At 44.9% G+C, this 15,036-nt stretch overlaps 1 protein-coding gene across 1 annotated transcript in view; it reads right to left on the bottom strand.

The window, feature by feature from the left end:
- Nucleotides 1-15,036, bottom strand: part of LOC146859090 (myeloperoxidase-like) — a 111,506-nt gene that overhangs the window by 83,893 nt on the left and 12,577 nt on the right. Inside the window, exons 3-4 of the mRNA XM_085649742.1 lie at nucleotides 3,827-3,920; nucleotides 777-952 (exon numbers count right to left, since the gene is read on the bottom strand). Of these exons, the coding sequence (XP_085505868.1) occupies nucleotides 777-952; nucleotides 3,827-3,920 (270 nt within the window). The remainder of the gene's footprint in view (nucleotides 1-776; nucleotides 953-3,826; nucleotides 3,921-15,036) is intronic.

Genomic DNA, 15,036 nt, shown 5'->3' with positions numbered 1-15,036 from the left:
TGCAGCAAGGATCACGCGTGAGGAAAATCATCGCTACAGCTCCTTAGCAACATTTTGGTTGGTTTGCTACAGAATCCAGGTACTTTGTGAGTAAAAGGGTCGCAGAGACCACTGCTTTGAACTGAACTCCTCTTTGCACACTTTGAACTATTTTTGCAGCCTTTCAAGAGTAACCCTATTTTACTAGTATTGTGGCTTTTTACTGTTATTGGTCTTGTGTTAAGTCTATATATACAGATACTTATTTTTTATAGCTACTTGTGTGGTGTCCCTTTGTAGTGTTCCTCACTGTGTTACTGTGTATGGTCATAAATGCTTCACACACTGCCTCTGAGATAAGCCTAGCTGCTCGTGCTACGTTACCACAGGGTTGAGCAGGGGTTATCTAAGGGTGACTTAGGAAGAAGGGTCCCTACTTGGACAGTGGCCAGCCATTGCCAACTAGAGACCCCCATTTCTAACACTTATAATCTATTTCTGGTTGTACTAAGCTATCTGTCAGTGGTTGGTTAGAGTGAACAGACTATCAGTGGTTGTATTTGACCTCCTGCAGTTGATACCCTCTGAAGAGTATTTCACTGCTTGCAATGGACAGTCTTTGGCCAGCTACATTGAATAATATCTGATAAGTAATACTAAACAGCCTCTTAGTGGTTATACTAAACAGTCTGGCAGTGGCTGTACTGGGCCCTCTCTGGTTGGTTAGACTGAGCAGCACTTTGCTAGTTGCTAGTTAGTGAACAGTCACCTCCCAAGGCTATTCATCAGTCTCTTACCTGTGATATTGAAGGGCCTCTGGTAGGAGTTCTCCACCCTCTCCTTCAACAATTGGAAGGTGGTCTCCATATAATCCGCTGCCCGGATGGCGGTCCTGCTGCCGGCCACCGGCTGCTTGAAGAAAGCCATGATGTCCGAGGGCGAGAGGCTCCTCTGCTTCAGTTTGTTTTTTAAACTGGGGAGGAAAAATATAATTTAGGTCTGGTCAAGTTGTTGTGTCTTCAAGTTTCAGTTAAATGTATCAATTGCCAGAACTGCAAATGAAGACACAGATCATGAGCAGCACCGCAGCAGTGCAAGCCTCGAGGCCGAGGACAGGACCTACATGTCTTAAAGTTCTGATTGACTTTTATGCTTATCAAAAAAGTGAGCTTTGTAGTGCAGTTACTCTTTTCATTGCTAGATCTGAATCTAATGAGTGTACCCCCTTTCCATTATTTAATGAAACGATCTTCTCTAGAACAATGTGTCCTTGCATGCTGTAGCTCCCCATTAGGAAAGCTTTTCAAATTCTGAGCTTGGACACGAGGTTCTTGCAGGCAAAACAGAAGGACAAAGTTTTATCCTAAAAATAACGTTTTCCAGACTAGTTCTGACAATCTAAATTTCTGATGTGTGATGAGGCAGATTAACCAGTTTACCATTAATGGCACTGAGAAACCTTGAACAATCCTCCAATGGAATCTAATATTAGGAGCAGATCATCTATATATTGTAGTAACAGGACTATATCACTAAATAACGTTTCTACTTGGTTTCTACAGACCACCATTTGTCTCAATATCCCTTTAGTAATTTGGACTAGTTGATGCTAAGGTCCACGTTGAGTGCCCTGCAAATGCTGATTTGTGCACACACTGGAGTTTATGCCTGAATCAAGATGCCAGGTTTTCCAATAATTACCACACCGACTCATTTTTGCCTGTACAATTTCTTACAGCTAAAACCAGAGGTGAATTTGTAGGGGTAATGGCATCAAACTCCGAATTTTCAGACGTAAAAAAGGGAAGGCAGCGGTATGGAGTTTCAAGCTAACCTGGCTGATATGGGGTAATACCCACAAAACCGGTCCCAGGATGCTTGTTTTCCAGTCCAGGGATGACCTGGCCTGGCAGTTCGGGCTGGACTGTTCCCATGGGGAGCAGGGTCAAGGCTGATTTGAATATGGCTGTGTCTAAACTGGAAAGGCGTGGTGAGCAAATTAATGATGGATTATACCCATATCTGAGACTAGGGGTGAATGTTTGACAATGTTCAGCATTCCTTCCATCATCTTTTTGTGTTGCATATCCAAATATCGTGCCAGAAAATATCAATACCATGGGGTTTGTTCGTTGTCAAGTGTGATGTTGTTGCACCATGCAGATTTCCATACTTCAGACTGAGGGGAACGAAGTAAAACTGCATAATGTGCCCTTCTCTGAGGTTTGTAAACTCAGAATGTGCAGTGTTTTTGCCAGCACAAATTCCACTCTTTTTTTTCTTGGGAAAAATTGTGTGGTGAATTACAGTAAAACTCAAAGAAACAATTTGTTGCAAAGTGCCCATTCGTAATGAGGGCCAAAGCAGGACCTGTCATGAAATGGGTGTTCAGTTACTAAATCGAGGAAAGGTGTGACACACAAGGGCAAGGTAGACTAAGTCTCCCGCATACACAGAACAGACACAGCATCACCAGCAGCAATTAATGCTTCACTGTCGGAGAGAGGAGTGGTGTGACACACAAGGGCAAGGTAGACTAAGTCTCCCGCATACACAGAACAGACACAGCATCACCAGCAGCAATTAATGCTTCACTGTCGGAGAGAGGAGCGGTGTGACACACATTGGCAGGGTAGACTAAGCCACCTCACATACACAGAACAGACATAGCATCACCAGCAGCAATGAATGCTTCACCGTCGGAGAGAGGAGTGGTGTGACACACAAGGGCAGTGTAGACTAAGCCACACCACATACACAGAACAGCCATAGCATCACCAGCAGCAATGAATGCTTCGCCGTCATAAAGAGGAGAGGTGTGACACACATGGAGGGTAGACTAAGCCACCCCACATACACAGAACAGACATAGTATCACCAGCAGCAATGAATGCTTTACCGTTGGAGAGAGTAGAGTTGTGACACACATACAGGGTAGACTAAGCCACCTCACATACACAGAACAGACACAGTAACACCAGCAGCAATGAGTGCTTCACCACGGGAGAGAGGAGAGGTGTGACACACAAGGGCAGGGTAGACTAAGCCACCCCACATACACAGAACAGACACAGTATCACCAGCAGCAATGAATGCTTCACCGTCGGAGAGAGGAGAGGTGTGCACACATGGAGGGTAGGCTAAGCCACCCCACATACACAGAACAGACATAGTATCAACAGCGGTGGTGCACACTTCACCAGCAGATACCGTTGAGCCTAAGAAGAAGTGGAGCTCGATAAGAGGTGGCGGATCTCAATCGGGGCATGTAGATTGAATCTCTTGGATTTATGGGAATTCTGATGGAGGAATGATAGATTCAGCCGTGATGGAAGATACAAAGGGCTAAGTAAGAATTCGAGCAATTATGATTGCTCTAAAAGGGCAGGTCAGAGTTCAGAGTCTTAACAATGATAGGATTTCTGGCAGTGATCTATGGTGATTCTCTCTTCACTCTAACAGTGATGGCATCTCTAGAGGAACAAGTTGAGAGATTAAAGGCCACTCAATGGTAGTTGCCTATTTTGAAGAGGCAGGTTCTAAAACCTGTTATGTTGGCAGCTCTGAAAGAGCATGTTGGGGAGTTCTGAATGTGCATGTTGGGGAGCTCTGAATGTGCAGGTCCGAGAAGGTCAGAGACCAGAAGACAGGAAGTCATGGCAGCTTTGATGGAGACAGATTGAGGTTCAGAAGTTGAATAAAGAATCCTGAAGGGACATGTCAGACTTCAGAATCAGACAGTCATTCTGCGCCTGATGATGGTTGTTTTATACCTCCCCGTTACTTCCACACTTGAGGAATTTGCCTATAGATATGACTCAGTAATACCCAAACCTTCGTGACTCACGTTTGGCGCGTGTGCTTGTAGGCGGAATCCACCAGGTGCTTGGCTTCTTCAGCACACCTGAGAATGAAGGAAGTCTCCACCTCTTCCAGCCCATCTGCAAAGAGGAAACTCAGATTTAAACACAGAGTTGTGCCATTTACAAGAAGGGACTACAGTCTGACCCTTATCTGCAAGTGCTGCTGTCAAACTAACAGTACCTACTCGAATTCCGCCATTGTCAAGGAAAAACAAGCTACAGCCTTTTAATTCGTCCAGTGTATCATGCTATTTTCAGGATAAAATACAATTTTCAAGAGGTTTTCTCACAGTTGCTATGGAATTCCCATACACAAAAGCTTGGGAAGAGTTCGAGGGAGTAAGCCTTTCCTGTTTATTATCCATAAATCCTTGAAGGATGATCATTTTGAAATAAAAAAGACAGGGTAAGAGAGAATGAACGAAACAAAGCAATGAGCAAAGCTAGGAGGAAAAGCAAAAAAGGAGAAGGAGGAAAAAAGACGGTGTGGAGACAGGGATAGGTAAAAAAATACTTAAGGAAAAAAGTCAGATTAGAAGTAGGCCAAGGTATATGGGGACGATGGGGAAGAGAGTAAAGAAAACAACAAAGGGAAAATGAGACACAGACAGCAGATTTGTAACAAACGTTAAAAAAGCCCACCGGTATCAGTTTTTTTAACAAGAAATGGAAAAGCTAATACATATGGCTGTAACTGAAAATCAGCTTTGCTAATGCTTGTTACTAGCTTACTAGAGATGCCTCCAATTGGAAATAAAACCTTTCTGTAGAATGCTGCAGTATTCTTAGGTAGTTACTTGTGATCTCTTGAGTCAGAGATAAATTTTGCAGTAATCTTCCTGAATTCAGAATCAAATCATTTCTGTCTCAGACTGCAGTACCTTTGGTCATTAGTAGAGGTCACTGTAGTGAGAAATAGATCGTTTCTCTAGCAGGCTGCAGTACCGTAGGTGTTTACAAAAGATCAGGCTGCAGGAGCATAGATTAGTAACAGAGGTCCTGGGGTCAGAAACAAATTCTTTCAGGAGCCGGTGGACTACTTTACTTTATCAATAGGGTCTGGAATCCATCACAAATAGTTTTCGGTAGCAGATTGCAGTACCTCAGGTCGTCAATAATAATAATAAAAATAAAAGGGATCTTATCGTGCGCAAACATAGCCCAATGGGCGTCAAGGCGCCTAATTCTAAATCCAACTCATGACAAAAGCCCCTGCAGCTCAACCTGTGTAGGCTCTAGAAAAGCACCACGTTTTTAGGGCCTTTTTAAACAGCGCTAAAGAGGGTAAGGTCTTTAACTCTGTCGGCAAGATGTTCCAAAGTTGTGGAGCAACGACTGAAAAAGCCCTGGCTCCCCATCTAGTGAGCTTAAAGCGAGGAACAACAAGTTGGAATAGTCCCGAAGAGCGCAGACACCTTGTAGGGTGGTAACGGGTAAGCAGGGAGCTGATAGCGCCTTTAGATCCATCCTCGAGTGCTCTATAGGTCAGACAGAGAATTTTAAAATAGATTCTGTGCTGAATAGGCAGCCAATGGAGGTCTCTCCTCGCAGCAGTAGCAGAAGAGGACCTGGAAAGATCCAGGACAAAACGTGCAGCAGCGTTCTGCACGATTTGCAGTCGATGTATAAGGCCCTTGTTGGATTCCATGTAGAGAGAATTGCAATAGTCCAACCTGGAACCAACAAGGGCGACTGCAATCTGCTTGCGTGCTTGAAGAGACAAATAGCTGCGAATTCTGTTGAGCGTCCTGATCACGCCCCAGCAGGTCGAAACAGTCCGATTCACCTGTAAGGACATCGAGAGTGAGGTATCAAACACTACACCCAGATTTCTGGCAGATTGAGAGGGAGTGGGGCAGATGCCAAGAGAAGAGGGCCACCACTCACTCGACCAGATATCTTGGTCCTTCCCAAAGATCAGGACCTCAGTCTTGTCACCATTTAGCTTCAGGGAGTTGGTAACCATCCAATCTGCAACATGTTGCATACAGGACCTGAAGCTAAAGGCAGATGTTAAAACAGAGGACTGAGTTAGTGAAACCATGATCTGGGTGTCATCGGCGTATGATACCACCTCCATCCCCTGCGATCTTACTAGCCTAGCAAGGGAGGCCACGTAGATGTTGAACAGGGTCAGACTTAATGCCGACCCCTGTGGCACCCCACATTGCAGAGACTTTGCTGGGGAGAGGTGGTTGCCGAGCATCACTCTCTGTTCCCTATCAAGGAGAAAGGAGTTGAGGAGGCTCAGGGCCGAGCCAGTGACACCTGCCTCCCTAAGCCGAGATGTTAGAATGGCAGGAGACAGAGTGTCGAATGCGGCTGTGAGGTCCAGTAGCACTAGAACAGTAGTTTGTCCAACATCAACCTTGCGTCGGATGTTGTCGACTACAGAGGTGAGGGCAGATTCTGTGCTGTGATGTTTTCGAAATCCATGCTGGGTAATGTCAAGATACTCCGAAGCTTCAAGAAAAGAGGATAAATGGCGATTCAGGTGTGCTTCTAGAATTTTAGCGGGTGCAGGGAGCAGAGAGATAGGTCTAAAATTTTTCAAGAGGCCAGGATCGAGTGAGGGCTTCTTAAGAAGCGGCTTCACAATGGCCTTCTTCCATATTGATGGAAAAATACCTTGAACAATTGCCTTGTTCATCACCTCAAGTAGGGGAGGAAGGAGGCTGTTCCTACACTCTTTTAGCTTTTTGAGAGGCAATGGATCTAGTGGAGAGGAGGATTTCGTCTTGTCTAGAAGAAGATTCAAACCCTCCAGAGACATAGAAGGAAAAACAGAAAGGAGGCTGGAAGGGACTATATCCAGTGTCTCAAAAGAGCTTATGCCTGGAGGGAGATTTTCTGCCAAGGAAAGACGTTGTACTTCCAAGGAAGTATGAATATCAAAGATTTTTGTGTAGAAATCCTTCTCTACAGGAAACCATAGACATTGCTAAAGGGATAGAGCGTTCTCTGGAAAGCACAAAGGAGCTCTCTTCTGATAAGAATTAAAAAAATGATGTATATTATATTCAAGAGCATAAGAAACATGTACCTAACTATGACAGAAAGGGAAAAACTAGTAAAAGTCCAAATTCTAATGCTTTTATTTGTTTTAGATGTGGTTCAAGGAATCATAAGGCGGATTTTCAAGGGTGCCCTGCGCAGGGGAGGAAATGCACCAAATGTTTTAAGGTAGGACATTTTGCTGGTGTGTGCAACAATTTTAAAACTCAGAGATTTCAAAAAGTTAAAGTTAGTTCTCTAGATGATTTTGAGGAAGACATGTGCTCTAATATTGTATTGACAGTAGATGACCCTGGAGATGCCATAAAAGGTCCACTTGGTGTTGCGCACATAGGAAATGTGGAAATTAATATCATGGCGGACTCAGGTTCGCCTATTACCATTATATCTGATATTAAGTACGAAAAGTTTTGGCCAAATACTGATTTACTAGCTTCAGATGTCAATCCCAAAGCATTTGGGGATTTTGACATAAATATGTTGGGTTATTTTCAAGATAACTTGAATATTAAAGGAAGAACCATTTCTACTAAAGTATATGTCGCAGAGCGTGGCAGAGACATAGTAGGGTGGAAAGATTTGGCGCGACTGGGGATTTTTCTCAAACCTGGTGCCGATGATCCTATTGTGTTGGATGAAAATTTTGTTCATGCAGTCTCTTTTTCTGATTCTTCGTCGTCTTTAGACAAAGTTGAATCAATTCTAAGTAAATATGAGGCTCTTGTTGAAGACCGAATTGGTTGTGTCAAAGGGTTTGAACATACCATAAAGTTGAAGAAAAATGCTATACCAGTTAAGCATAAGGTAAGACCAATTCCTTTGTCTGTAAAAGCTGATTTACAAAAACTTCTCAACAAGTTAGTTGATGAAGGGGTTATTGAACAAACCAATTCAGCAGAATGGGTTTCTGCCATAGTTTTGATTAAAAAAAAGAATGGTGAAGTTCGTTTATGTGCTGATTTGAGATCATTAAACAAAAATATTTTAGTGGATTGTTTTCCTTTACCCAAAATCCAGGAGATTCTTGCGGCCACGAAGGGTTCAAAATATTTTTCGTTGATAGATCTCAAATCAGCATATCACCAAGTACAACTGTCTGATGAATCTAAAGATCTAACTACATTCATTACTCCGTTGGGTGCTTATAGATTTGTAAGACTTCCTTTCGGGTTGGCTTCATCAGCCAGCGTGTTTCAAAAATTGATGGAATGTATATTTAAAGGAGTTATGGGTGTTCAGAAGTTTCAGGACGACATACTCATTCATGCTAATACAATCGAAGAACACAATGAAATTTTAGATATTGTCCTTAACAAATTAAACGAGAGAGGTATGACAGTTGCTAAAGACAAATGTAAGATCCTCCAAACTGAAATTGAATACTTGGGCCATATATTGAGTGGAAATGGTATCAAACCTAAACTCAATTTAGTTAGAGCCATATCTGATGCCCCTAAACCTACTGATAAAGATACCCTTAAATCCTTTTTGGGGCTCAGTGAATATTATTCACGTTTTGTTGAAAACTACTCAGAAATAGTTGAGCCTTTACGCGTTTTGCTTCGCAAAGGAGAAAAATATGTTTGGTCTGAGAATCAAGATTTTGCTTTTACAGAGATCAAAAAAGCAATTGTTAGAGCCCCAACTTTGAAACCCTATGATCCTGATGGTACCAATATCATCACAGTAGATGCAAGTTCGATTGGCATAGGTGCTGTTTATACTCAAAAAGTAGCAGGTAATGTGCATACCATCGCATTCATTTCTAGACGTTTATTGGATGCAGAGTGTAACTACAGCACTATAGAGAGGGAAGCCCTTGCTTGTGTTTGGGCTGTTGATAAACTCAAGATGTACTTATGGGGTAAACGTTTTGAGTTGATCACAGATCACAAACCTTTGACTTTCTTAATGGACGGTTGTGGCAGGGGAAATGGCAAAGTGTCTGCAAGGTTAGTAAGATTGTTATCAAAACTTCAGGAATACAATTTCACTATTAAACACATAGCAGGTAAGAAAAACGTAAGTGCTGACTTCCTTTCACGTCTCCCATTGAACAACGAAGAACCCAAAGTAGAAGAAGACACTGAATGTGTAGTGTCGTATGTGCATGGTTTTAACCAATCAGAACAGGTGTGTAAAGAATCTGAATGGTTGAGCCTCATGGAGGAAGATCCAGTGTTAAACAAGGTAAAAGCGTATATATTGAGCAAGTGGCCGCTTATCAGAAATGTACATGCCGCATTAAAAACGTATGTGCAAGTTGCGGAAGAATTGAGCATTGAGAAGGGTTTTGTTTTACGGGGGGATTTGTTGATTCCACCTACAAAACTAAGAAAACATCTAGTTGAGTTAGCTCATAATTCCCATTTGGGGTCAACCATGACAAAAAAAATATTGAAACAATATTATTGGTGGCCTGGATTGGACTCTGATGTAAATGAATTTGTGGATAAATGTTCCATATGTTTGAAGTCAGATAAACATTGGAAGCCTAGAGTGCAAGAAATGCAGTTAGTTGATATTCCTAATTCATCGTGGATCAAACTTGCTATTGATTTTGCAGGTCCTTTCAGTTTGTTGGAACATAATTCAAGATTTGTAGTTGTATTATGTGATTATTATAGTAAATGGATATATGTCAAATTTGTATCAACTATAGACTCCAAATGTGTAATAGAATTCTTGGAGTCATGTTTTTCTTTGGAAGGTTTCCCGCAGGTCTTGGTTTCGGACAATGGAAAACAGCTTACCTCTGAATTAATGATCACATTTTTAAAGAGAAGTGGAATACGTCAAGAAAAGACTCCATGTTATTCGCCTAAATCCAATGGACAAGTGGAAAGAGTTAATCGTTTTCTTAAAGATGGTATTCAGATGGCACTTTCTGCAGGTTTTCCAGTAGTTGAATTCACTCGCGAAAGAGTTGATATGTACAACAACACAATTAACAGTGTAACAGGGTATACGCCCTTTTTCCTCATGAGAGGACGGCAATGTAACACTGCTATTACTCCAAAGTTTTCTATCCTTCAAGAACGAATTCAGGAAGGAACAAAGTTGGATGACTCTAACCTTAAAGTGAGAGATAAGATTGTAAAGCAACAAATTAAGTCAAAAGAATACCATGACAAGATTCATAGAGCCATTGTTAAAGATATCTGCAAAGGTGATTGGGTAATTGTCAAAAAACCTTTTGTCAGGCATAAAGGAGAGTCCAAATACTACGAACCTAGTGAAGTGATGGATGTCTCGAGCGGTTCTGTTCAACTCCATAAATTGGGGTGGAGAAACAAAAGTGATGTCATCAAGCTCAAAGGTGGGCAGAAAGATCTCATGACATGTCCACTTAATGAGAGTGTAGATTCCGATCAGAGTAATTGTTGGTTTGACTTGAGTCTAAATAAAAATGGAGGTGTTTCCACCAATCCCCAATCAGACATAAATGAACCAACTAGGGAATGCTCTATTCCAAAGGAAACATCAGGGATACCTACGCATGTTGTTATTGAAAAAGAAATGCTACATAACAGTGAAACTCTGGGGGCATCAACTGATCAAGAGATGCAAGTACCGAGGGTAGTAGCTACAGAGGGAACTGTTAGTGATAACAACGATTTGTTTGCTTCTAATATCTGTGAAGGGTCTTGTACCGGTTCTGGAAGATTAACACGTGTTCCAAACAGGTTTAGAGACTTTATAATGTATTAAGGTTTGTTTGTGTGAGAAAGGGAGATGTTGTGTATCTTAACATGTTTTTCTTCCTCGCGCATTGGGGGGCTTTACTCTGTTCCCATTGGTTGTCTTCCCTCCACGTCATTTAGAATGTTCTATTGTTATTTAACCTACGTCACTTAGAGGCACGGCATTCGGCTTGCGGACGGGGTCCTGCCGGTCCCGACTTCTTATCAGCTGTATGCGGGTCTTATATTTAGAAATAAATACTTAATTCATACTAACATTTTCGTTGGTATTTCTTTACTTTTGATGACACTTCAAGCAGCGCGTCCATTCCGCTTGATCTCAGTCGAGTCCCATTCAAGACTTTGTAATCACCCCCTAATGTACCTAAATGTAATTGTTAGCACCCCATCATTTCACTTCCCTCTGTAATGGCCTAGCATGCAGGGACCATGTGCGTGCTGCGGTCGTGAATAATGCGCGATACACAATGTGCTTAGTTCACCAGTGCGGTCCCGACTGATGCCGCCGGGCCCCGACTCTTTATTTATACCTGCGCATTATATCATGCGCCAGCGTCTAAACGTGCTCTCAGTGCGGAAGTGAGCTGGACCGTCATCCCGCACTGAGAAACATTACAGTCCTCTTAACCTTAATTATACACAAAATATAAAAGCAAAATAGTCTGTTACCAGTCCAGGATGAGTCCCACTCGATCAACTGACTCAGTTCTCGGTCACATGCCTCTCACATGATTTTGGACTCTCACACAAAGAATCCAGCCAGGCGGGAGGAGGGGGCAGGATTTCCCTGCAAATTATACTAGGACCGCTCTTCTCTGGATGGGACCGGAGACGGAACTCCTTCTCTCAGGGCACAGCTGCCCAGAGATGCCGGTGGGGAGCTGGATAGTTCTCCTTCAGGGCCTCTTTGTGGAGATGGCGATTCGTGGCCTGGCACGCTCGGGATAGCCAGGGGGATCGTCCTCAGATCGGTGTCACCAACCTCCGCTGCTCTCTGACTTGGTTTTGCCTCCTCACTTCTTCGGACTGGGAGTGTAGATGTCCCGGCACATACTTTCTTGAAAAAGGAGATATTCTGTGTAAGCTCTCCCCCATCTTTCCGGACTGTGATCATCGTGCCTCTCCGGCGAGTTACTGTCCACAGACATTGCTCAAATGGGAGGCGGAATTTGCTCCCCGGATGTCTGTTCATGACATATACCTTGTCTCCTTCACGGATGCCGGATGCTTTTGATTCTCTGTTGATGCTGGACCGGACGTTGGTATTGGTTCTTTTTGCTAGAACTCAAGCTCCGTCAACGGGGGAAGGGACCCAGGTCGGATGATGGGGAATAGTGTCTCGAACTACGCGGTCCATGCTTGCAAGCCCTGGCGCTCTCTCTCTCATGAGATGAGGCGTCAGACGGTATTCCCTCAGGGAAGCTGTATATGGCTCGTTCTAGGGGCGCTTCTTTGGCATTAACGATGCGGATGACCTTGTTGAGTGTGCGCATGAACCGCTCAACTTCCCCATTTGCTTGAGGCCAGCGCTGTGTTATTTTCCGATGGTGGATGCCCCAGGATGGCAGATAGTCAGCGAACTCCTGTCCTTGAAATGGTGGCCCATTATCTGTTTTTGCCACATCAAAGATCCCATGTGTGGCGATGATTTTTTCCACTTTGGAGATCACCTCCCCTGCAGTCTGGCTTCCTACGATTTCTATCTCAGGGTATTTTGCATAATCGTCGAGGACGACCAGAGCGTAGCGCCATCGGGCAAGTGTCCAAAATCCATGCTGAGGCACTCCCATGGTTGTTGTGGATTTGCTTCTGTGATGACAGGAGTGGGTCGCTCCAGCTGGCCTAAGACTTGACACCATTGGCAAGTTCTGACGGTCTGTTCAACCATCGTGTCCATTCCCGGGAATCACACTTTGGCCCTCAGCCTACTCTTTGTTTTTACCACGCCTTGGTGCCCTCGATGTGCTAGATCCACTGCCTGCTGCGTCAGGCTTGACGGAATGACTAGTCGAGGAACTCTCAGAAGGCATCCGCTGCTGTCGGTGGACAGCTCTTCTTTGACTGTCATCAACGACTCTAATGTGTCCTTCGCTGGGATTGTTTGCCTGGCCATGCTGGTCTGGATGGGTCGCCAGTCATTCCCTCGAACTGCCGTGATGGCTAGCTGCAGACACTCATCATTTTTTGTGGCTTCAACTAGAGTTTCGATTGTCATTGGCCGGGACTGTTCGACCACAAAGCGGACATATTCTTCGGTTTCTTCTGCTTCTTCCTCCTCTGCTTTGGTCGCTGCCCTCGGGTGTCTCGATAGATAGTCAGCTGGGCTGGACGAACCAGGTTTGTAGTCTACTCGGTAATCATATCCTTGCAGTTGGAGTATCCATTTTTCTACCCTTGGAGGAGGCTTTGAGGCGGAACCTTGAAAGAAGGGAATGAGAGGCTAGTGGTCTGTGGAAACTGTAAACGGGTGGCCGTATTCGTAGAAATGGAAGTGCCGACAGGCTCAGTGGATGGCGATAGCCTCCCTTTCGATCTGCGAATAGCGCTGCTCAGTTTCAGTCAGGGAACGGCTTGCATAGGCAAGAGGGGCCCATTCCTCATTTCGTTGCTTCTGAGTGAGTACTGCACCTAGGCCGTAGGGGCTGGCATCAACAGCGATGTTGGTGGCCTGGGCTGAGTCGAAGTATGACAGCGTGGTGTCTGCCGAGTGGGCTGCTTTGGTGTCATTGAAGGCTTGTTCTTGGTCAACCCCCACTGCCACGGAGTGGCAGTCTTCGTCAGTTCTCGGAGTGGCTTTGTGACATTGGTCAGGTCTGGAATGAAACGTATACAGAAGTTAACCATTCCCAAGAAACTCCACATTTCAGAAACACTGGAGGGTGCTGGGGCATCTTGAATATCATGGACTTTCTCTGGATCTGGGGCCACCCCACTGTCTGAGAACGTGTATCCGAAAAAACGGATTTTCTTTTGCATGAACTGGCACTTCTCCCTGTGCAGTGTGAGGCCGGCCTCTCGGCTTCCTTTGAAACACATCGCAGAGCCTTTTATGGTGATTTTCCAGGGACGTGGCATAGACTAGCAGGTCGTCGCTGACATTGAGGCCTCCTGGGAGCCCACTCAGGACTTCTCTGATGGTGTTCTGAAACACCTCCGCCGCGCTCGAGATCCCAAAGTTTAGCTTCTTGTATCTTCTCAGGCCTACATGGGTGAAGAAGGGAGTGATGTACCTGGAATCAGGATGCAGAGGCAATTGGTGGTAGCCTGAGTGTAAGTCCATTTTCGAAAACCAGACGGCACCATTTAGCACACTGAGGATGTCATCTATAGTGGGGGTGATGTGGCGTTCCCTCTTAATTGCCGAGTTTGGAAGGCGCATGTCCACACAGATGCGTACTTGGCATGGCTGATTCGGCTTTCTGGACACTACGATTGGTGATACCCACGCGGTGGGTCCAGTGACCTTTATGATTTCTTGCCGTTCAAGCGCTTCCAGCTCTTCTTCGATTTTCTGCCTTAGGTGGAACGCTATGCGCCGGTGTCTCAGCGCCACCGGTTGGACTGATTGGTCGATGTGGAGGGAGACTTCTTTTCCTTTTAAGCATCCTATTCCTTGGAATACCTCAACAAACTCTTCCATTATGGCCGTCAATTCTTCTTCCTGGACTGCGAGGGCAAAGGAAATTAGCCGCAGCTCTTCTGCTGCATAGCCACTAACTAGCATGCCGCTCCTTTCTTCTGTCACGTACACTGTGGTGGGGATGCTCAGGTTCTGATGATGAAGATTGGTTTTGAAACACCCCAGGAGCGGGATGGGCATCTTCTGCCCATACGCAAACACGCGGATCTTGGCCTCTCGTAGCTGTGGGCGTGCACTGAGATTCCTGTACACATTGGCGGCCATCAGCTCAATTGAAGCACCAGTGTCTATGGTGGCTCGCACCTCCTGGTCGTGAATCCAAATATGGCATTTCGGAAGTCTACGCTTTTTCCATGGCGGTTGGTCCACAGCAAACACGTAGTGGACGGGATAGTCTCCTGTATTGTCGTCCATGTCTTCACTATCGAGCGATTCGCCTACTGCTTGTGCAGTTTCCTTCGGTTGCTTCGAGAACCTGCACACGGCTGCAAAGTGGTTTATCCTGCCACAGGCTATACACCTTTCCCCTTTTGCTGGGCAGTCCTGCATGTGGTGGGGTGTGCCTCCGCAGTACCCGCATTCTCTTCCCTTGCCCTGTGGGCGTTTGCATGGGGGCCTGCTGGGTTTGGCCTTCACAACATTCGCTTGTTCAACCTTTATGGGGCGGTGGAGCGCCGCTTCCATGTGCGATGCCCTGGCTTTCGATAACTCCTTGGACCGTCCTAATGTGAGAATGTCAGCCAATGATTTGCCAGACTCCTGGAGGATGGTCTCTCTTAGCTTCGAGGAGTAGCAGCCCTGTATGATCTGGGCCCTGATTTCTTCCTGTTCATCT

Source organism: Triturus cristatus, chromosome 3_2 (genome assembly GCF_964204655.1).
Source record: "Triturus cristatus chromosome 3_2, aTriCri1.1, whole genome shotgun sequence".
In the NCBI taxonomy this organism is placed as follows: Eukaryota; Metazoa; Chordata; class Amphibia; order Caudata; family Salamandridae; genus Triturus; species Triturus cristatus.
The sequence above is the reverse complement of the archived record's forward strand: the minus strand, read 5'-3'. Positions and strand labels throughout refer to the sequence as shown.